The 20,777-nt window shown below is 55.1% G+C and overlaps 2 protein-coding genes across 7 annotated transcripts; one reads left to right on the top strand and one right to left on the bottom strand.

Moving 5' to 3' along the window:
* Positions 1-338: 338 nt before the first annotated feature.
* Positions 339-13,144, bottom strand: GIGYF1 (GRB10 interacting GYF protein 1). Of its 4 annotated transcripts, XM_012639037.1 has the most exons (26): positions 8,849-9,076; positions 8,063-8,214; positions 7,696-7,807; positions 7,470-7,599; positions 7,266-7,361; positions 7,006-7,117; positions 6,780-6,888; positions 6,394-6,434; positions 6,044-6,214; positions 5,562-5,815; positions 5,339-5,447; positions 4,356-4,493; positions 4,069-4,169; positions 3,738-3,909; positions 3,467-3,633; positions 3,240-3,340; positions 3,033-3,149; positions 2,815-2,915; positions 2,560-2,642; positions 2,309-2,449; positions 2,001-2,225; positions 1,557-1,747; positions 1,306-1,466; positions 1,051-1,214; positions 830-959; positions 560-727 (listed from the first exon to the last, which is right to left on the bottom strand). In XM_012639037.1, exons 3-26 carry the CDS (start codon positions 7,728-7,730, stop codon positions 675-677), a joined length of 3,102 nt encoding a protein of 1,033 aa, XP_012494491.1. In that variant the 5' UTR covers positions 7,731-7,807; positions 8,063-8,214; positions 8,849-9,076; the 3' UTR covers positions 560-674. The 4 variants fall into 4 exon arrangements, with proteins under 4 accessions (XP_012494489.1, XP_012494488.1, XP_012494491.1 ...); XM_012639036.1 differs by having other exon boundaries at positions 1,306-1,747; XM_012639035.1 differs by lacking the exons at positions 830-959; positions 8,849-9,076 and adding an exon at positions 13,099-13,144 and having other exon boundaries at positions 339-727; positions 1,306-1,747.
* Positions 13,145-14,111: 967 nt separating this feature from the next.
* On the top strand, positions 14,112-20,356 carry POP7 (processing of precursor 7, ribonuclease P/MRP subunit (S. cerevisiae)). Of its 3 annotated transcripts, none has more exons than XM_012639033.1 (2): positions 14,112-14,171; positions 19,671-20,356. In XM_012639033.1, exon 2 carries the CDS (start codon positions 19,681-19,683, stop codon positions 20,101-20,103), a length of 423 nt encoding a protein of 140 aa, XP_012494487.1. In that variant the 5' UTR covers positions 14,112-14,171; positions 19,671-19,680; the 3' UTR covers positions 20,104-20,356. The 3 variants fall into 3 exon arrangements, with proteins under 3 accessions (XP_012494487.1, XP_012494486.1, XP_012494485.1); XM_012639032.1 differs by lacking the exon at positions 14,112-14,171 and adding an exon at positions 19,195-19,252; XM_012639031.1 differs by lacking the exon at positions 14,112-14,171 and adding an exon at positions 19,260-19,422.
* Positions 20,357-20,777: the final 421 nt, after the last annotated feature.

The following is a 20,777-nucleotide window of genomic DNA, read 5'->3' as shown; positions in this document are numbered from 1 at the left end:
GCAGCAAAGCCAAGGGGCTACTTTGGCCCCTACCCCAGACACCTCTGCCATAGTCACAGCAACACGGAGCTGGTCACAGCTGGGCCGGCAGGCTGGGGTCTGCAGGGGTCTCGCTGTGCAAACTGCTAGCGCCCCAGCTTCCAGTTACCTCACAGCCCACCTTCCAGGGGCAGGAGGTAAGTGAGCCTCGGGCCCAGGCAGGACAGGTCCATGGGGCCTGTTGTGCCCACTGCCTCAAAATAACAGTGTGTTTTTCTTTCAGCCTCCTAATCATTTTTTTTCATTATTTTTCAACTTTTTTCTTAAAAAAACAAACAAAAAAAAAATCCAAAAACAAAAACCTTCTGTGGACCTTCCATTGTCACACCCCCCCCCAATCCCCAGAAGGGTAAGGGGTGTTTAGAGTCTAGTTTTTTAACAATATCTTCTGTCTCTCCTAACATTTTCTTCAAAATTAAAAAACAAAACAAAAAAACACAACCCCTTCCCCCCAATCTGTAAAGTGCCTCGTGGTGGGTGAGTTAAGGTGCATCGTGTGGTTTGTAACAAGTGCTGGGGCTGCTGCCCCTGCTTCCTCCTTGGCTCCCTGTGGGGAGCCTGCAGGCTGGGGACCCGAGGGTCCACGCCACTGCTGCCGCCCCTGGCCTACAGCCCAGGGGCTGGGGACGGGCTGGTCAGTAGTCATCCACGCTCTCGATCTCACCAGAAGATCCATGCAGGGAGTACCCTGAAGCCGGGGGAGAAGCTGCGTCTGAGCTGGCTCTCTCAGGCTCCTGCCGCTCTGTGCTGAGCGAGCACAGCCCCTGCCCCTGCCCCGGCCCCAGCTCACCCAGGATGCTGGGGTCTGAGTGCAGCATCAGCGCCCGCCTCTTGGCCTTGCTGCCCTCCCCAGGGCAGAGTTTGGTGCTGTGGTTGGCCTGGAAGGCCGTCTGCAGGGAGGCGCCACTCAGCCACGCCTCCTAAGGCAGCAAAGAGGGTGAGTCAGGGGGGCACTGGGCGCTCACCGCCCACCCCCCACCCCCCCACCGCGTGGGCCCTGCGAGACCTCACCTGCTGCTGCTGCCTTTGCTGGCTGGCTTTCTGCTTGGCCCTCCGCTCCAGGAATTGTTTGGCAAATTCTTTGGCTTCCAGCGTGTCCCCCAGGCAGGAACGGATATAATCATGGACATCATAGGGAGATTCCACCTCCTTGAGGATGGCTACAGCCATGGGCACTGTGGGCCAAGGTGGGGGCTGTCAGGGCCCACCTGGTTCGGGTCTGCAGACCTCAGCCCCAGCCGGCCTCCCCGGTCCACCCACCAGTACCGTCCAGGCTGCCCGTGGTGCTCAGCGTGTGCAGCATCTGCTCGCACCACTGGGTGAAGCCGTCCTGGGGCCGGGGGATGCCCTGCAGCAGCTTCAGCAGCTTCTCTTCTTCCTCGGTCTTTTTGCGAACAGGCCGACCTGCTAGGTGGCTGTAAGAGTCGCTGAGGGGGGCGAATGACTTAGAGGCCAGCTCGGGTGTTCCACCTCCTTCCACCCCCAGCCGCCCTGGAGCCTCCGGGCCCTGCACCCACCTGAGAGATGGGCTGCTCCGGCTATTCTTCAGGCCAAGGCCACGGACCAGGCTCCCGCTGCTCTTGGGGGTGTCCTCCCAGAGCCCCAGGCTGCTGCTGCTGCTGCCCCCACTCTTGTCGGGCCCGCCCCACAGCGGCCCTGCCTCAGATACCCACTGGTTCAGGGGGGCAGTGCCCAGGCCCCCAAGCTGCTGCAGACGGCAGGAAGTCAGGGTGGCCGAAACAAAGCACCCAAGAGAGCTAGGCGGGGAGGTTCACTTGCATGGCAAAGGGATGAGGAGCGAGGTGAGGGGTGTGTGGGAAAGAGATCCCCCAGGATGATGTGAGCAACAGGGCTTGGGTGGAAAAGCCTGGGCTAAAGGGCCACTCCTCCCCATGTCACCCTGGAAATGGACTAGAAAGGGCCTGAGGTTCCCGTCACAGGGAGGGGCCTGGCCTGCTCACCACGCGGTGGTTGGGGGCCTGAGCCCGCGCTGGCTCCCGAGTCGGGGGCTGCTTGTGCAGCTGCCGCTCACCCTCCAGCTGGAGCTCGAGCAGCGTCTTCATGGAGAGGCCCTGCTTGGCCAGGCCAGCCCAGAGCGGGGGCGGGGAGCTGGGTGCAGGGGGCACAGGGACAGCGGCCGCCTGCTGCTGCTGCAGCAGCTTCAACAGCAGTTCCTGCTGCCGCACCTGAACCAGAGGGATATGGTGAGGGTAAGATGGTGAGGCGGCCACAGTGAAGGCAGTCAACCAGAGGACAGGCCGGCACCGACCTGCTTGCGCCGAAACAGTTCCTCTTCCTCCTGTCGCCGCTTCTGCTCCTCCTGCTGCTGCTGGCGGCGCTTCTCCTCCCGGCGCTTCCGCTCCTCCTCCTCCCGCTTCACCCTGAGCTCCACTTCTCTGCGTTCCTGGAACTAAGACCACCGACCTGGTCAGGTGGGGGGGGGCTGGCGGTACTGGCCTCAGGCCCTACCTTGGTCCGGCCCTCCACACCCAGGCACTCAGCCCCTGGATGCCTACTCACTTTATGTTGCAGCTGGAGTTGTTCTAGAATTGGACCCTGAGTCGAAGAGTTAATTGGTATGTCCCAAAGACTGGCCTCACCACCTGCAGGCAGCAAGGGCAGCTTCAGGAGGGAACTTGGGCCCCCCTGGTCCCATCCAGCAGCAGGGCTCCTCAGCCACAAACGGCAGCTGGAGCAGCGTGAAGGTGAGGAACAGGCCAGGGCCCCACACTCCCACAGAAACTGCCCAGGGACGGAGGCTGGCCGGCCACACACCTGACTGTGATGAGGCTGAGGTATGTACGTCCCAGAGGGGGCCTGAATCTGGCACCGACAAGGACCGGCTCATCGTCGGGAGCAGGTTCTGGTCCCCACCTCTGAGGAGCAAATCACTGATTCTCAGGACCCCAATCCATTTCCAGCCCACCCGCCCCCTCCATACATATCTCCAGGGCACACATGCACGGCACTGTGACACACAGCAGCCCACGGACCTGGGGGGTTTGAGAGCCTGGAGCTGCTGCAGAAACGCTGTGAGCTGCTGCTGCTGCGACGGCGACAGGTCCCCCATAGCTGCCTTTTCCCGGAGTGCACACTGCGGGAGCTGGCGGCTGCAGAGATGTAGATAGCACGTGGGGGTGGTGGGCCACATGGAGCCAGTGCCCTGCCCTACTTCCAAGCCCTCCCAGGCCCCTCTGTACCTGCTGACCAGCTGAAGAAACTGCTGGTGCTGCAGCTGCTGGTACAAGGCTGCTGCTGCCAGCTCCTGTTGCTTCTTCAACCGCTCCTGGTCCATGTTTCCCTGCACGAGAGCGAGACCAAGCCCAGTGCACAGGAGGCTCTGCTGGGGTCCCAAGGCTGTGACCTGGCCCTGCCCCACACCCTCACTCCCCATCCATCCATCCATGAAGAGGAGAGGCATGCTCACCAGCAGTGGGGGTGGTGAGGGCCCTGGGGCAAAGGGCACACGACCCCACATCTTGATCACCTCACCCAAAGGCTGGAAGCCCTCGTCACAGCCCCGCTTCACAAGGAGCGACATAGAGAAATAGCCAGCCTGGAACCACTCGGCCATCTCCTGTGTTGTGAAGGGGCCTGGACCAACGAAGTAGAATAAAACCACTCGGGATCAGAGTGTACGCCAAAGACACCCTGAACAACAATGGCCCCCGAATAGCCCTCCCACTCGCCACAAGCACCTTGGATCTCCCCCTGCGGGTCCTTGTAGAACCACTTCCGGGCAGCGCCATGGCTGAGGGGGAGGGCAGTGGCAGCAGCAGAGTGGCGCAGGCCCTGGGTCTGCATGGCAGCCGTGAACTGCTCCTCCTCCAGAGAACTGTCCTGCAGGGAGGCCACCAGCTTCTCCGCCTCCTGAGAGCCCAGGGAAAGAAGTAAGGCTCAGCCTTGCAACATCAGGATGGGGCTGGGGTCAGAGAGTCAGGTCACGGATGAGGCAGCACAGAATCAGGAAAAGTGTGGCTCTCTGTTCCCCGCAGGGAAGGCTCCCTCCAGCTTTCCTGCCTTCCCCACCTGCTGCAGATGCTTCAAGCCTTCATCATCTTCCAGGTCACCAGGTGGGCCAGTGGCGGAGCCCACCCCAGGACTCAGCTGGATTCCCCTCATATCGTCTCCTAGGAGAGAAGGACGCAGGGTGGACGGGGGCACCAGAGGAGACAAGACAGTCCCCAACCCGCCTTCACTCCAGAGTAATGGGCGCTTGCTGTAGCCACCCCCCCAACGCAAGTGCCCTGTGCACCCCTCCCCATGGGAGAGGGTGCTGTCTCCACCAGCCCCAGCCCAGCCCCCACCCTGTCTACCTTCAGCTGCTGGGAGCTCTTTCTCCACAGTTTCGTCACCATCCCCATTTGTCCCCCAGAGTGGACCCAAGGTGGGCAGTGGGGACGGAGAGCTGGACTTCTCCTCCTGAGGAGGCAGTGGGGTCAGCTCCTTCCCACCTGAGAGAGGAGAGTAATGACCAGAATTCAAAACTGAAGAGCCAGGAGGCCTGACACTGAGTCAGCACAAGCCCTCCCTCCACGTGGCCAGAACTTGGGCCTCTGGGCAGCGAGTCCACTCACTCAACTTCGGTCAACTCAGCTAACGTCTGAGAGGGAATGTGGCCAATTTATCACCCCTGACTCTACCGTGCAAACTGACTCTCGCCTCACACCTCAGCATGCAGCATGCACATGTTATGACACTGTAGAGGGCTGTGTACACGACACCAGAGTCAACACCGTGTTCTACAGCTTCTCCAAGGGATTTTCAAAGGTCACTTTGATTGCGCTTGATTTTTTTTTTTTTTTTGAGACAGAGTCTCACTGTGTTGCCCGAGCTAGAGTGCCATGGCGTCATCCTAGCTCACAGCAACCTCACACTCCTGGGCTCAAGCGATCCTCCTGCCTCAGCCTCCCGAGTAGCTGGGACTACAGGCATGCACCACCATGCCCGCCTAATATTTTCTATATATTTTTAGTTGTCCAATTAATTTCTTTCTATTTTTAGTAGAGACGGGGTCTCGCTCTTGCTCAGGCTGGTTTCAAACTCCTGAGCTCAAACAATCCGCCACCTCGGCCTCCCAAAGAGCTAGGATTACAGGCGTGAGCCACCGCGCCCAGCCTGCGCTTGATTTTTATCTGACATGCTGCCTTTAAGACACACCTCTGCTGGTTCTAGGTTCCTCCACACATCTCTCAGCACTTGCTTTCCTAGTGCAGTTCTAGGCAGCCTGACCCTACAGGCAGGCGGGCAGCCAGCACCCAGCTCTCATGCCTCTCCCCCTGCCCACCCTGTGGCTCACCTGCCTCAGGCCGCTCCTCATCCACCCCTTCGGGAGGCTCCTCCTCTTCCTCCTCTAGACCCTGGAAATCGAGCTCCTGCTCCTCAGGAATGGGTTCCTTGGGACCCTTCTGTATGGGTGGGGGGAGGCGATGGGGTCAGAGAACAAATGGGCGAGAGCAGCCCAGCAGGGCAGGTCCCCAACAACCTGACCAAAAGCCTCCCCCTCGCCTCCTCCCAAGTACCTTGAGAGGCAAGAAGGCCCCAGAGGCATCGAAGGTGCCCATTTCTTCATCCTCATCGTCTAGGCACCATTCTGGGAGTCCATCCTTGTCATCATCAAAGCCGTCAGGCCCTCGGCACCTCCGGAGGTGAGAGCTGCCTCCCCCACCCCGCCCATCTTCTTCACCACACCCTCCTCGATCCCCTCGCAAATCAAATTCAAACTTGCGACGCCGGTCCCCATGTTCCCGCCAGCCAGCAGAGCGGGGGCCGCCATCTGGGTAAGAAAAGTCACAGCAGAAAGAGAATCGGTATCCGAGACAAGCCAGAGTCTCTCCTCTGCCACTGTTCACCCCAGGAACCACAGGCATTTCAAGGACTGTGCTCCCAGCTACCCCTGTACCAGTGAGCTTTCTGCTCTCTCTTCATGGCCATGGGAGCCCACCCTCCTGAGACAGTTCCTGCCTCCCACAGCCCCCAAGGATGCCACCTGGCCCAATCTTACCAGGGCTGGCTGAGCGCCAGCGGTCTCCTTCTCGCCGGGGTCCTGCCCCGAGTCTCCAGCTGCCCTCCTCTTCTTCCTCTTGTTCCTCCCGCAGAGAACGCCAGTTCTCACTATCTGAGCGGGCGTGCTCCTTCCTTGGGCCAGCCCCTCCCTCCTCAAACCCGGATCGTGCTGGGTGTGGGGAAAGACACAGCAGAATAGCAGCCACAGCACCTGAAAGACTCTTGCTGACCCTTATTGGTCAGTGAGGAACCCAGCTCCAGGCCCTCCTGCCCCTAATAAACATCCCCCCAACTAAGGCACTCATCTTGGTCCCCCCACTCCCCACCACCATCCTCCGTTCTCCATACCTCCATCCCTTCTTGCCGACTTGTCAAACCGCCTTTCGCCTCTGCAGGAGGAAAGGTATCGGTCAAAAAAAGTACAGCTTTTCCTCCCCACCCTGCAGTATTGCTGCACACCTTCCACTGTGCCCCAAGACTGGGGCGGGGTCGGAGAAGGCAGGGGACAGAGGGAACCAGGGAAAAGTCAGGCTTGGGAGAAGGAAACATAAAGGGACACATGGAAGAGAAGATCACAGGGACAATCAGGTACTAAGAGGTCAGAAGGAAAAGGCCAGGCCCCAGAGCTCTCCTACAAGGGCTTCCCATTGCCTGCTAAGGACAAAGACCAAAGCCTGCTTGCGTGGGCCCCAGCCCACTCTGCCTCTGCCACTGCCACTGCCCTCCAGCCCCACCTGTCATCCCAGCTCTGGCTGCGCTGGATCTCCCGGGGGTTCCGTCCAAAGGCCCCATCACCTTCTTCGATGCTTCTTTGGTAAAAGCAACTGTCGCCACGGCCTCGGCCTAAAGAAGGGATGAGACACAAAGCAGGTTTGAAGCCTGCCAGAACATCTCCTCTCCACGCTCTTGAAACCACAGCCCCAGCTCTGCCCACCCCCAAGCATGTGATCGCCCCTCTACCTCGGCTCCGCGTGCTGCCCCTGCCACGGGAGGTGCCAGCCGGGGGGGGGCCAGCCCCTTTCCCCATCAGCCTCAGCACAGCCACACTGTTCACTGACAGGGAGAAGTTTCTCTGAGGAGGGAGCCAGGGGTGGGAGTGAGGACCTGGGCACCTAATCACCCCCACCCTGCCCAAAATTCCAATCTCCTCACCTGTCCTTCCAGCCCAGCCCCTTTCCTCCCAACCCGAGGTCCTGACCTACAGTCCCCGCTCAGCCCACCTGCTCCTCCTCAGTCAGGGGCTCCAGGGCCAGGGGCTGCAGCGGCTCTTCCTGCAGCACCGCAGCAAACTCCTTGTCCTGTAGCTCTTCAGGGACCTGTCAGATGGGGGCAGGAGGACCAAGACACCAAATGCCGCAGGGTCCTCTTCACTGGCCAAGGCCATAGGGCAACTTAGCCATATACCTCCAAGCCCGCCCACCTACCTTGTTCTCCTTGACATAGAGAGCCAGCATCTCCTCGCGCCCATAGCGGTAGTCAGCCAGCTTGTATTTGGGCATGGCAGGGGAGGGGGGTGGGGAGGCCACACTGCCACCGCTGGAAAGGGCTCTGAGCCTGGAAGAGGAACAGAAGGGAAGGAGAAAGACAGGAGTCAGAGCAGCCCTATTCTTCCCTGGCTTCTCCAAACCAGCCAAAGCACATGTGACTCACCACTCAGGCCCAAAGTTGAGCGTCTCTGCTGCCATTGTGGAGCTGTGTGTGCTTCCTCGAGGTCGGAGGGAACAGGCAGAGCAGGGAGGACCGGCGTTCACGCGCCAAACACCTGTCGGGGCATGGGGGACACAGGGCCTTGGAGAACAGCACACTCAGAGACTTCACAGGGTGAGAGAGAGGTCCTACACCTTGGTGGGCATGGTAATGGGCCTCAGGCTAGTGGGTGGGTCACTTAAGCCTGCCACACAGCCACTTACACTATGGGCTATTAACCAAAGAAAGATAAATTAAGACAAAAAAAGAAGCAGGGATACCAGAGTCCCTTAAAGCCTCTGCAGGGGGCCCCCCTCGGCCTCAGGCTCACCTGGCAGCCTTGGCCCTGGAAAGCTGTAGGGAGAGGGGCAGGCTCTCTTCAGGCAGGGGCCGGTGCTGGAGTGAACTAGGGTCCCCAAGCCACTGGGTTAACGGTCCGGCCTCAGTAGTGCCCAGGAGAGACCTTTACATCTGGGAAAGATCCTTAAGGAGAACAAGGGGAAGAAGATAGGGTGGAGTTAATGGGCTGGTTGGCATCCCTGTCTCCAGCCCACCCCTGTCCCACAGAACTGAAGAGGCCCACAGCTCCTGGTGCACAGCCAGGGCACTAGATGCCACAGGTGTGGCACAGGACATGCCACACATGGTGTCAGGTCATCAGCACCCTGACCCACAGGCTGAGACAGGAAGTGCAGCACAAAATCTGGGAAAGGGGTGGCTGAGGTAAGTATGGACGTTCAGAACAAACGAGCAAGCAAAAAAAACACCACTGGAGCAACAAACATCCCAGAGAAAAAAGGTCAGTTATGGAGAAAAGGATTAGGGATAAATCTAGGAGCAAAATTCCTTCCCTCATGGAAATAATAACGGTTGGCTGCTTGGAGACTAGAGTGCAGGGACTCCGTCTGGGGAGGAACCCAGTGGAAAGGAGCGGAGAGGCCAGTCCAGGGCCAAAGATGGGCACAGGCTGAGGGCTCCGAGCAGGCGGGTCTGGGCTGGCCTACCCAACAGGAAGAAACGCCCAGACCCCTGGCCCCAGATCAACAGCTGCTCAAGTAAAACAGCCAAGATGGGAACAAGGTTCTTACGATAATGGCTGGGAAAAAGGTTCCCTCACCATAGAGTAAAAATAAGGTAGGAGTCACTGAGGCTGACAGAAGAGGAGGTGGTGGCAGCGGCAACCAGTTCCTCTAAGGGACTACGGAGGAGACTCTTGTGAAGAGGCTCATCCCTGGTGGTACCAGGCAGAGGACGAAGGGCGGGCAATGTCCAGGAGCTGCGAGGGCGTCCGTCACTGGCTGGGAAGAAGGCTGGTCCGGCGTGCCCCTGCAGCTCCCATCAACTCCAAGATGCCACAGTCTGGGAGGGAAGAGGAAGAGTGTGCCACCAGAGGGCCCAAGGTGACAGGGTCAATCACCTGCAGCTGAAGCAAAAGCCCAGGACAAACACAGTGCCATCTCAGAGTTCCCCCCTACGTTGAGACGTGGCCCTCAGAGATGACCCAGAGCCAGGCTGAGGTCCCCTGAATGGGCACCTCTACCACAACACCCGTGGCTAGACACCCTACAAAGCCAGCAGCCTTTCACTGAATGCAAGTGGCCCGTGGGGCAGCAAAGAAAGGCTTGTGCTTCCTGCACCACAATCCCAAAGCAAACTGGCACCTGGATGAACCTTGAGGACATGAAGCTAAGTGACATGCGTGTCACGAAAAGACACTACCACATGATTCCTCTCACCCAAAGTCCCTAGAGCAGTCAAATGCACAGAGACAGAAAGTGGCCAGCGGCTGCAGGACTGGGGGGTAGTGGGAGCCGCTGCTGGATGGGCCAGAGCTTCAGGGGAGGAAGATGGGAAAGTTCTGCAGACGCTGGTGGTAACGGCTGTACGACAACGTGAACGTGCTTAAAGCCACAGAACTGCACACTTAGAAACGGTCAAAGTGGCACATTTTATGTCATATGTATTTTACCACAATAATTTTTTTAAAAAAGCTTTAGGGAAAAAAGTTATCTGGGGATAACTACTGCATACCTACGTTTTCCCCACTCCAAGAAAAACACCCCACATTCCTTCAAACAGGCCTCAGGAGAGGCAGTTTTGAGTCTCCTCCAGTTCATTCCTTCCAGAAGGACAGAAACTAGTCCTGGGGGCATGGAAGGATTGCTGGGTGGGAGAGAGGAGAACAGAAAAAGAGATCACCCCACCCTCCCACCTGCAGGAGTGCCACCAGATCCTTGGTGCCACCAGGTCCTGGCAGAGGGAAAGGCAGGTGGGGAGAAGAGGCAGAGGGCAGGAGAAAGCCCATGCCAAGCACGTTCCTGGGGAGAAACCAGGAGAATGAGGTTAAGTCTCTGGGCCCCACCAGAGAAGGGGCTGGTACCAGAAGCTGGGGGCTGCCCGGCCCCTTCCTGGAATGCAAGGAACCAGTGCTGCAGCTGCAGCCGCCCAGTGCATGCATGGGCCCCACGTGCTGCCTCGAAGCCCGTGGTTCTCAACTGAGGACCCCTCTGCTCCCTGGGGGACTTTTGGCAATGTCTAGAGACGTTCTGGGCTGTCACAAATGAGCAGAGGGTTCTACTGGCATCAAGGGGCTAGAAGCCAGGGATGCCACTCAACACCCTATCAGGCACAGGGCAGTCCCCACAACAAAAAGTTCCCCTGCCCTAAACGTCAATAGTGCCAGCGCCGAGAAGCCTCCTCTACGCCACAAGCACGGGGGTGAATGGAAGACAAGACAAACCACATTTGTGCCTCTGAACAGCAGGGAAATCATTCCCTAATTACACTGTCCCATGAGAGAAATCTGAAATCCTGCCAGGAGGGAAATCCTTGAGAAAAGAATGGACTTTTTTAAAAAAAAACTACCCTAAATTTGTCTATCACAAAGTCTCAAAGCCAAGAGTTTGGATCCCTTTCCAATGAAGGAGAAAGGGGGAGAGGTGGCGAGAGCCCAGGGATGGCAGCCTGTCCTGCCTTCCCTTCCCCTGGCTGCCTGGGCTAAGGGTCTCCTCCTTGCGGGCCCCTTCCAGCCCATCCCTGTCCCTCAGCCTACCTCAGCTATTCCTTCCCTCCCCAACCCTTCTCCTTCTCTGGCCTCAGTCTACCTGACTCCCCCAGTACCTGCATTATTCCTATTAAAAGGCTGCCCCCTGCCGGAGACAAGGGGCAAGGACACACTGGGCCTGGGTGCTCCCAACAGGCTGGAGGGCACTAAAAGGGAGCTAGTGCTCCGGGGTTCAGAACTCCCTAGAGGAGGAAAGATACTGGTGATATGCGGTCCCAGTACACGCTAAGTTAAGAACATTATCTCCTCGCCCCATCTTCCCTAAAATTAGCCCCAATCCGCAGCAATGTGCCTTGGCATAAAACCTGTACCACTATTAACAGAAGCCGAGTCCCAAATTACCCAACATTTGGAGCAACCGCCCAGCCCCAAGCCTGTTGGAGGTGACTTGGCCCTTTCTCAGGATGGCAAGATTCTCCGTGCGTGGTAGAGTGAGGACTCTGAAGCTTAAAAAAAGAGATGCAAACCCGAGCTCCCCGCCGGCTCGTCAGTTATCCCAGCTCTCTACTCTCTGAGACATCACGGCAAATAACACCACCACTTGGCAATTGCACACAAATTAACAGTTTTCAAAGCTCTTCCACACTTTACCTCATTTGATCCCTTTTGCCCACCTGCCCAGCCTTGGGGCTCAAGCCAAGGAAAACAAGGAAGGGAGGCTGCAGCTTCCCCTACAGGGTACCCCTAAGTCCTCAACACTCTAGCCAAGACTGAAGGCATGGTGGCAGTAGCCATCCCAAACTCTCAAGCATGCTTCCTGAGTTTAAAAGCATTTTTAATTTCCTGACCCTTTTTAAATCGCTCCCATAGCCTCTTCTCACCTCTCTCTTCTAAAGTGGGGCTTTTTCTAGCCCAAACTCCAACCACAGATGTAAAAGTGAGGGCAAACTTCTAACAAATCCCATACAATACTAACGTGTCCACTGGCAGAAAAAGCTAGTCCAGAAGTCTAAGCACACGATTCACTTAACTGTAATCACCATATGGGGCCCTAAAGGCCCCTGGTCCCCGAGCAATGGCAGAACACAAAGTCCAGGTCTGCCCCAAATCCTCCCCAATGACACAACAGATCACTGGAAGACCAAGACCTACATTCTAGGAAATAAAACTGGAGCTGGGATGGAGGGTGGCTGGGGCTAGAAAGGGAACAGTGGAGATGGGAAGGAGCCAGAGACCAAACTCCCACTCGCAGACAGGAAAGGAGAGCAGCTTATTGGCGGTGATGGTGTTTCAGTGGCAAAGGCAAGGGGGTGGGGGGCTAAGGAGAAACTGCTGTCAGCTCAAGGGGCAGTGGAGAGGGTGCGTGGAGGCTGACGATTTTTGCGAGAGCAGCACTTTGAGGCAGGAGGGAGTAAGACTGGGTGGGTGGAAGAAAGATCTGGCCAACAAGTATTTATGTAGCATCTCCCAGAGTCGAGCACTAGGATGGAAAAGACCTGGAAGCTGACTAGGAATTCCAGCAGCCACTGCGAAAGAGGGGAGACACGAGGGTCTCTTTAAAGTTACTTTAAAAAAAAAAAAAAAAGGCAAAGTGTGAGGGGCTATAGCTAGGGAGCTGCTCCATCAGGGGACGTAAGCTAGGAAGGGCCTGGCCTGGTGACAGGTAAGCCAAGTAGTCCCTGCTAAGGAAGGTGTTTAACGCAACCGAGCAACCAGGAGAGAGCAGACCCCAATGACCAAGCACTAAGGTCACCGGCTGAAAGAAAACGTAGGTGAAGAAGCAGGAGAGGTGCCTGGGTGGAAGAGAAGGCTTCCATGTTGGCCAAAGTCGTGGAACGCTTGGACTTGGAGACCCGCAAGGCCCAGCTCATTCCGGTAAGAACCCAGCGGCACGTTGGGGAAACCTCCCGGGAGCGCGGGGCGCACAGCAGGGGCCGGAGCGGCCGGGAGGGGCCCTGGGCAGGGTTTCGCGGGGGCCCGGGGGCGTCCGTCAGGAGCGCGGGAGTGGGAAGGCGGCGGAGGCCGGGCCCGGAGGACGGCGTGCCCTTCAGGGAGGGGCGCCAGGTGCGCGGGGAGCGGGCGGAGGACGAAAGCACCCGAATGTGGAGCCGGCCTCCCGGGGCCGCGCTGAGGCTGGCCCGCTCCGGGGGAGGGTCCGGCGGCGGGGAGGGGCCGGAGGGCGGGCGCACCGGGCAGCGGCGGCCTCGGGGAGGAGACGGGGGAGGGTCCTTGCCGGCGGCCCGTGCGCTGCTGGCTCCTGCGCTCGCAGGCTCGGCGCGGCCGGCGCGGCCGCCGCGGCGTCGGGGGCGGGCCTGCTCGGGGCCCGGCTGGGGCTGGGGTCCGCGGGTCCGCCGAGCGCTTACCGTGGGCAGGCGGGCGGCGCGAGGGTCCGGTCCCGGGGCGTTGGCGACGCGCGGCGGGCGGCGGCGGCGGGCGTCGCGTGGCGGGCCGGGGGGCGGCGGCGGCGGCGACGGCGGGGGAGGGGGCGCTGGCGCTCCCGCGGCGGCCGCTCCTCTCTGTTTGTGTTTGTAGCAAGATGGCTGCCCGCCTCGCACCACGTGACGCGGACGCGGGGCCGCCCCCTCCGCCGCTGCCGCCGCCGCCGCCTCCTCCCTCCGCGACTCCGGCCCGCTCGGACCCCCACGGCCTCGCCCGGCCTCGCCTCGCGCCACGTCCAGCGTGCCCAACGGGGCGCGGCCCGGACGCCCGCCGCCCCCGGACCCCCCGGCACGTGACCCGAGCGCCGGGCTCTTCACGTGACGCGGGGCCCTCTTAGGCCCGGGGGTAGTCCCCGGGGTGCTCTCTGAGCTCCCCTTGTGCCCCCCGGCACGTGACGCGTGACCCTCCGGGCGAAGGCCTCGCCGGCCTCTTCTAGTCAGTCGGCTTCCTCCAGGAAGCCTGCCTGGATTGAAGGAGACAAAATCCAGAACCATTCATCAGTCGTCCTGGGACATACTAAATAAGTAGCCACCTGATGGTTTAGAGACAGTCCAAGGCAGCAGTGACTAGTGAGACCTGTAGTGTATATCTAGCGCCCACCAGTGACTAGACCTTGGGCGAATGAGTTAACTCTTAGGAGCCTCAGTTTATCTTATGGAAGGTGTTAATGCTACCGTTCTGTGGCTCTGCGCCCAATCCCCAACCCCCACTCTTTAACTCCTTTCAGGGAGTGATGTAAGAATTAAAATAAGTGAATGTGAAAGGATTTAGAAAGAGAGAAACACTATGCAAATGTGAGACGTAGACTGAAACCTCTTTTGTTTAAAAAAGGGTTTTTCAAGAGTGATTTTTGCGACTCGCTGAACTTTTCAGGATGCAAGAGTCCTGTGTGTGCTTTCACCGTTTTCTTCTGAAGTCATTCCAGAGCGTATACTCCTCGCTCTCTAAAACAGCCTTTGCCCAACACAATGTAATCCTTCTCAACACGGGGAAAAAGGTAAGTTCATGATTTGGAATTTGAGCGCCTTGTGTCTTGCCAGACATTAAATAGGGTGCAGAGCTCAGGAGCTACCTGGAGAATGTCTTTTGTTCCTGCACTGAGTCCACCAGGCTTCTCTGCTTTTTACATTCCCTTGACATTCTTGGCAGTCAGGATTCCTGCTTCAGGGTGTCGGTCAAGCTGCATGCTCACCGGCTGCAAAATGGCAGTGGTTAAGAACGAGTAAGGAGGCCGGGCGCGGTGGCTCACGCCTGTAATCCAAGCTCTCTGGGAGGCCGAGGCGGGCGGATTGTTTAAGCTCAGGAGTTCGAAACCAGCCTGAGCAAGAGCGAGACCCCGTCTCTACTAAAAATACAAAGAAATTAATCGGACAACTAAAAATATATAGAAAAAATTAGCCGGATATGGTGGCACATGCCTGTAGTCCCAGCTACTCGGGAGGCTGAGGCAGAAGGATTGCTTGAACCCAGGAGTGTGAGGTTGCTGTGAGCTAGGCTGACGCCATGGCACTCACTCTAGCCCAGGCAAAAGAGTGAGACTCTGTCTCAAAAAAAAAAAAAAGAACGAATAAGGGCTCCTGTGCTTGTTCCATCCTTTACTGACTGTGTCCCTGGACAAGCTGATGAACCTCTGTCTTTGGATTGTATGGTAAAGCACTTAACAGAGAGCTTGGCACAGGGCACACAGAGCAAGCACTTTAGCTAATAGGAACTTCTGGTTCCACAGGGTTCCTGAAACACAATTTTTAAGACTGTTCATACTGTTTGAAAATGTATCAAGAGAATCCAAGCTTGAGTCAGAGAATTCTCCTACCACAAAGTTTATAAGCTATAACAGCTGTTTTTTCTCAAAAGCTTTTGCCTTTGTTGCTGTTTCTTTCTTTTTTTTCTTCTTCTTTTGTACATGGGAGCTGTGTTCTGGGTGGTTGAAGTCACCAGCAGCCTAACCTCTGAATGAGTGAGGACTCAGCATGTTTTAATAGTTAATAAGCAAATGCGAGATTGTAATTTATGGCAGAGAAATTGTACAGGATAAAAAGGGGGGACTTATGTGGAGTGGAAGCAGTCAGGGAGAGTGGTGGATTCTGCTGAGCTGGAGGGAAAGGCAGGATTTGGGTAGATTTAGGAAAAGTGGGCATGGGCTTGGGAATAGCAGCAGTCCAGGCTGTTGAGAGAAGAGGACCTAGAAGTGAAGAAGTGAAGGAGAAATTTTAGTTGAGGGCCTCTAATGCCACTGAAAGTTTTGGAGACTAGCACTCACTGTAGATGCAGCATGTCAAAGACAGCACACTGACTCCAGAGTAGAAGGCTGGAGGATGGCCCTGGGTCTCCTGGACACCAGTTTCTGACACTGGGCAAGTAATCTCCACCAGCTGTAAAGTGGGAATGCTGATGCTGATGACACTGGAAATTGAAGCATATAAAGTCTCTCTTTGAGAGAGGAAACTCTGAAATCAGAACTGTGAATCTCCCATACAGAATGAAAGAAAAATTTACAAAGAAATCACTTGGACCTAACATGTTTTTGTTTATCCAGGTGTTAAGCTGTGAAATGTCTGTTTTAAATTTGTGAGCTTTTGAACTAAACAAAGAGATTTGGTTAGAAGATTAATTGAGATGAAAGAGCGGTCTCAAGCAAGACCAAACAGCCAAACCATGCCTTTTTTCTCAATGACAGATTTCTCTGCAATGTTTTCCTTTGATAAAATGCAAAGAGATAAAGACTATCTTACTGTCAAATCGGTTTATTACAGAGCCTGGCTTCACCCACCTAAATTGTGAACCTTTATATATATATATCTGGATATCAAAGTTTATAAGACATTTTAGATATCATGAAAAGACACGATCTGAGTAATGTAGTGATAGCTCATAAACTGCGCTTATTGTTAATCATCAGACATAATGAGCCTTAAAATTAATTTATTACATTCAGAATTACTTTCTGCCATGAGCTAAGTTCTTTGGTCAACCAAATATAACTGCCTATTAAGTCACCAATGACCTCCATGTTGCTAAATCCACTGGTCCATTATCTTATATGACCTGTCAGCAGCCTATGACTACCGACGGTCACTTTCTCCTCTAGAAGTGCTTTCAGGACGCCATACTCCCGTGGTTTTCCTCCTACTTCACTAGCTGCTACTTCTCTGACCTTTGCTGGTTCCTCCTCTTCTCCCCAACATCCCAGAGCTGAGTCCTTCAACACCTCCCCACTATAATAAAATATGAGTCCCAGTACTAGACATTCCTGTCTCAGCTTAATCATCGCCTTCTCTGGAAAACCTTGGATCCCCAAGATCATATTGGCTGTTTTCTCTTTGGGGGGTCCACCAAATCCTTACATGCTCCCTCCCCCTTGGCACAGGTCATGATATCCTGCTCACCTTATCTTCCACACTAATATATTCGCTGCTTAGCACAGAAATATGTACTATAACCAGTATTCTAGCAGCCTTGCAGGTCTCCTTGATCCAATCCTTATTGCAGTGTAGTATTCTACCGGATGGATGTACCATAGTTTGTTTACCATTCACCAATTGACAGACATCTAGGTTGTTTCCAGTTTTGGCTATTATAAATAAAACTGCTGTGGATGTCATGTACAGGCTTTTAAATGCCCAGGAGTACTCTTGCTGGGTCATATGGTAAGTATATGTTTAATTTTAGAAGGAACTGCCAAACTGTTTTCCAGAATGGCTGTACCATTTTACATTTGCACAAGCAGCGTATGAGAGATCCAGTTTTTCTGCATTCTCATCCACATTTGGTATTATCAGGATTTTGGATTATAGCCATTCTGTTAATTGGGTAATGGTAGTTATGGTTTTCATGTGCATTTCCTTAGTGGGTAAGGATACTGAACATCCTTTGGTGTGCAGTGCTTACTTGCCATTCTTATACACTCTTTTGCTGAAGTATCTGGTCAAGAATTTTGCCCATTTTCTAATCAGGTTTTTTTGTAACTCTTGAGTTTATACAGTTCTTTGGATTCTGGATACAAGTCCTTTATTGGATATATGACTTGCAAATATTTTCTCCCAGTTCCTGGCTTCTCTTTTCATCCTATTAATGTGATCTTTCACAAAGGTTTTAAAATGTTGATGGATTCCAGTTTATCAATTTTTTTCTTTTATGGATTGTGCTTTCGGAGTCATGTCTAAGAACTCTTCACCTGATCCTACCTCATAAAGATTTTTTTTTCTGTTTTCTTCTGAAAGTTTTACAGTTTCAGATTTTATATTTAGATCTACCATCCATTTTGTATTATTTTTTTGCACAAGGCTGAGGTTCATTTCTTTGCCTATTTGTCCAGTGGTTTCAGCACCACTTGTTGAAAAGACCATTCTTTCCCCATTGAACTGTTTTTGTATCTTTGTCAAAAATGAGCCATCTGTACTTGTATGAGTCTATTTCTAGGTTCTCTATTCCATTCTGTTGATTTTTTTGTTTCTCTGTTGATACCACCCTTTCTTGATTATTCATATAGTAAATATTTTTTGTTTGTTTCAGAATATTATAGGGGTACACAACATTTTGGTTACATACTTTGCTTTTGTACAGTTTGAGTCAAAGTTGTAAGTGTGCCCTTCACCCAGATAAGTGTGCATTGTACCCATTAGGTGTAAATTTACCCGTCCCCTCCTCCCCCTTATATAGTGAATCTTAAAATCGGTAGTATTATTTCAACAACTTTTTCTTTTTTAAAATTGTTTTAACTATTCTACTTCTTTTGCTTTTCCATATAAATTTTATAATAAACCTGTCTATGTAAAAAGTCTTGCTGGGATTTTCATAGGAATTTCATTAAACTTATGTATCAATTAGGGGAGAACTGATGTCTTTACTATGTAGAATCTTCCAATTCAACATAAACCCCAAACTTGTGGTTAATGAAAGAATCTGAAGCTAAAGGCGAGAACTGCAGGATTTAAATGGTGCAGGGAGGGAAATTCTCAGGAACTCGACCTTTTTCCAAACTTCGGTCGTTTGGGGTCAGACTCTGCCCTAGGCAACTGGAGAAGGGTCTGGGGGGCATAAATATGCTAACGCACTTGTGTAGGTTTACAATTTACAGGATTAGAGGGGTTTTACAACACATTTGCAAGACAGGAATTAGCATTCCCCTTTGAGTGATGGGGAAAATGAAGCAGAGAGTAGTTCAAGGTCCCCAGTGCGAGTCTAACTCATCTCCGAAGGGAACTCTGCAGAAGCTACACAAATAAATCTAGGCAAAGAGCCCCTCTCCCCACTGGCCTTGGGAGCCACGAACGGCTCGCGGCCACCCAGTCTTGCCCGCCAGGGGGCGACAAGGCCCCGCTCCCAAGTCGGGCAGCTGCGGAAGAGTTTGTGGGAGATAGTTGAGGGGCGTGGGTGCGTCAGCGTGCCCTGGGGGAGCCGAGAAAGCTGGGCTTACGGCTCATGGCTTAAGTCCCCGGCAGAGACACCGGAGAGGGTCGGGTTCCCGTGAACTGCAAGGGCGGTCCTGGGGCACCGTCCTCCCTCGAGGTGGGGACCCGGCCTTGTCTCTAAATCCCCCCCTCTGCCCTTGAGCAACAGCGACCTTGGGCCGAAGGTCAACTCTGCCAATTATGCCCACGCTTCTTCTGACCAGAACTGCGACGGATCCCGGAGTTCAGACTCGCATTTAGGCCCCTTCGCGATCACGTTCTCCTGAACTCGCCCCGCTGACTGCTCTCTGTGGGAACACAGAAGACCCTCCCCAAAGCCCCAATCCTCCACGGCCCTAGAATAGCCTTCGCCCCGGTCTGTCCCCTTCGGGACCCCTCCGCGGGCCAGGAACTCAGACTGGCCTAGAGGAGCCGACCTTCCCCTTCTAGCTCCTCCCCTGCTTGGCCCTCCCCCTGCCTCCCGCCCCGCCCCCGAGGCGTACACGTGGTAGGTACCCTCCCGGCTGGAAGCCTCGCGTTACTCAAACGCCTCGCGCGGTAGCGCGAGGGCTCAGGAAAGGGGCGGGGAAAACGGAGGCCGGGAAGGCGATTCGTGGATTGCGCGGGCCTGGTCGCGGGGGACAGGCGCGCGTGCGCACTCTGCCACCTTTTCCGGAGCCTGGCGCCGGTAGGACGCCCCCGGTCTGGCGTACATTTTTCGCGCCCCTTTCCTTTTCTTCGCTTCCCTGGGACTTGGGGTCGCGGGGGCGCTCTCTACTTAGGCCGGCCGGCGAGCCCTTCGGTGGCCTGGCGCGGAGTGGGCCGCGCGCGCCTGCAAGGCACGGTGGAACGGAGAAAGTAGGCGCTCGAAAGCCGCGGAAGGGGGCAGTGGAGGGACGTGAGGTTGGGGCAACGTGATGAGTGAATAAGAACTGGGGTGGGGAGGTGCGGGTGCATGAAGTGAGTGGCAGGGAGCTGAGAGGCTGGAAAGGAAGAGGGACGTAGAGTGCGTCCTCTCCCGGGCGCACCCTTTGTATGGGAAGCGCGGTAGGAAAGGATGCGAAGTCGTGTGTGACCCATCCGATCTCATCCCTTTCCCGTGCCAGGGCACACAGCATGGCAGAAAACCGAGAGCCCCGCGGGGCCGTCGAGGCTGAGCTGGACCCGGTGGAGTACACCCTTAGGAAACGGCTTCCCCACCGCCTGCCCCGGAGGCCCAATGACATTTATGTCAACATGAAGACTGACTTTAAGGCCCAACTGGCCCGCTGCCAGAAGCTGCTAGACGGAGGCGCGCGGGGTCAGAACGCATGCACTGAGATCTACATTCATGGCTTGGGCCTAGCCATCAACCGTGCCATCAACATTGCCCTGCAGCTGCAGGCAGGCAGCTTCGGGTCCTTGCAGGTGGCTGCCAATACCTCCACCGTGGAGCTTGTTGATGAGCTGGAACCAGAGACTGATACACGGGAGCCGTTGACCCGAATCCGCAACAACTCAGCCATCCACATCCGAGTCTTCAGGGTCACACCCAAGTAATTGAAATGAAGCTGGTCCCCTTATCCCCTCCCTGAAAACACTCAGCCAGGCCCAGATGTGGCTCTCCTCATGCTGAGTACTGTCATGGACCTCCCATCACAGCCATGTTGAGAAAGGGCTACTCCCTCACAGCCCAAAGGACTCTGCATTGAGGGAGGGGGCACTTGTCTTTAGTTAGGCCCAAGCAGTGGGTCTTCCTGAGTCTGTGTGTTCTGTAATTATTGTCCTGTACAATAAAATGTGCCAAGTTGTGTTAGTTTCCTGCCACCCCAGTGCCACTGCCTCTTGTCTGTATAAATTCTGTGTGTACCTAGAGCAGGAAATTTTACAGGTACCTAGGTACAGGAGGAGAACCCAAGTGTTTCCTGCCTCCATAGAGAGCATAGATTATACTATGAACAGTGTGTAACATAAAACAAACTGTTCAGTACAGTACAGAAACCTGACAATCCCAATGTTTGCTTTAAACTTTTTCACCTCAGGAAGGCCGGGCAGATAAAGGGTATACTCTCACATGCTGAGATGCGGCCATGGTGCTCACGATGCATCAAGCTCCTTGGCCATGGTCCCAGACATGGGAGAGGTGAGGGTTTAAGGATGAAGGAAGCAAACTAGGACTTCATGGCCTCCCTTATGTCAGGCTCTGGTAGGGACTGAGAAGGTGCTTCATGTAA

The sequence above is a fragment of the Propithecus coquereli genome, unplaced genomic scaffold (assembly GCF_000956105.1).
Source record: "Propithecus coquereli isolate 6110/MARCELLA unplaced genomic scaffold, Pcoq_1.0 Scaffold137, whole genome shotgun sequence".
NCBI lineage: Eukaryota > Metazoa > Chordata > Mammalia > Primates > Indriidae > Propithecus > Propithecus coquereli.
The sequence above is the reverse complement of the archived record's forward strand: the minus strand, read 5'-3'. Positions and strand labels throughout refer to the sequence as shown.

Excerpts from the sequence above, each read along its gene's own strand:
- POP7 (XM_012639033.1), top strand. The coding sequence starts at position 19,681 with ATGGCAGAAAACCGAGAGCCCCGCGGGGCCGTCGAGGCTGAGCTGGAC.
- GIGYF1 (XM_012639035.1), bottom strand. The coding sequence starts at position 7,730 with ATGGCAGCAGAGACGCTCAACTTTGGGCCTGAGTG. Across the intron at positions 3,341-3,466 it reads CCTCACCACCCCCACTGCTG|GGAAACATGGACCAGGAGCG; the intron begins GTGAGCATGCCT and ends GCTCTCGTGCAG. Across the intron at positions 2,643-2,814 it reads CTCAGCCTCATCACAGTCAG|GTGGTGAGGCCAGTCTTTGG; the intron begins GTGTGTGGCCGG and ends TGCTGCCTGCAG.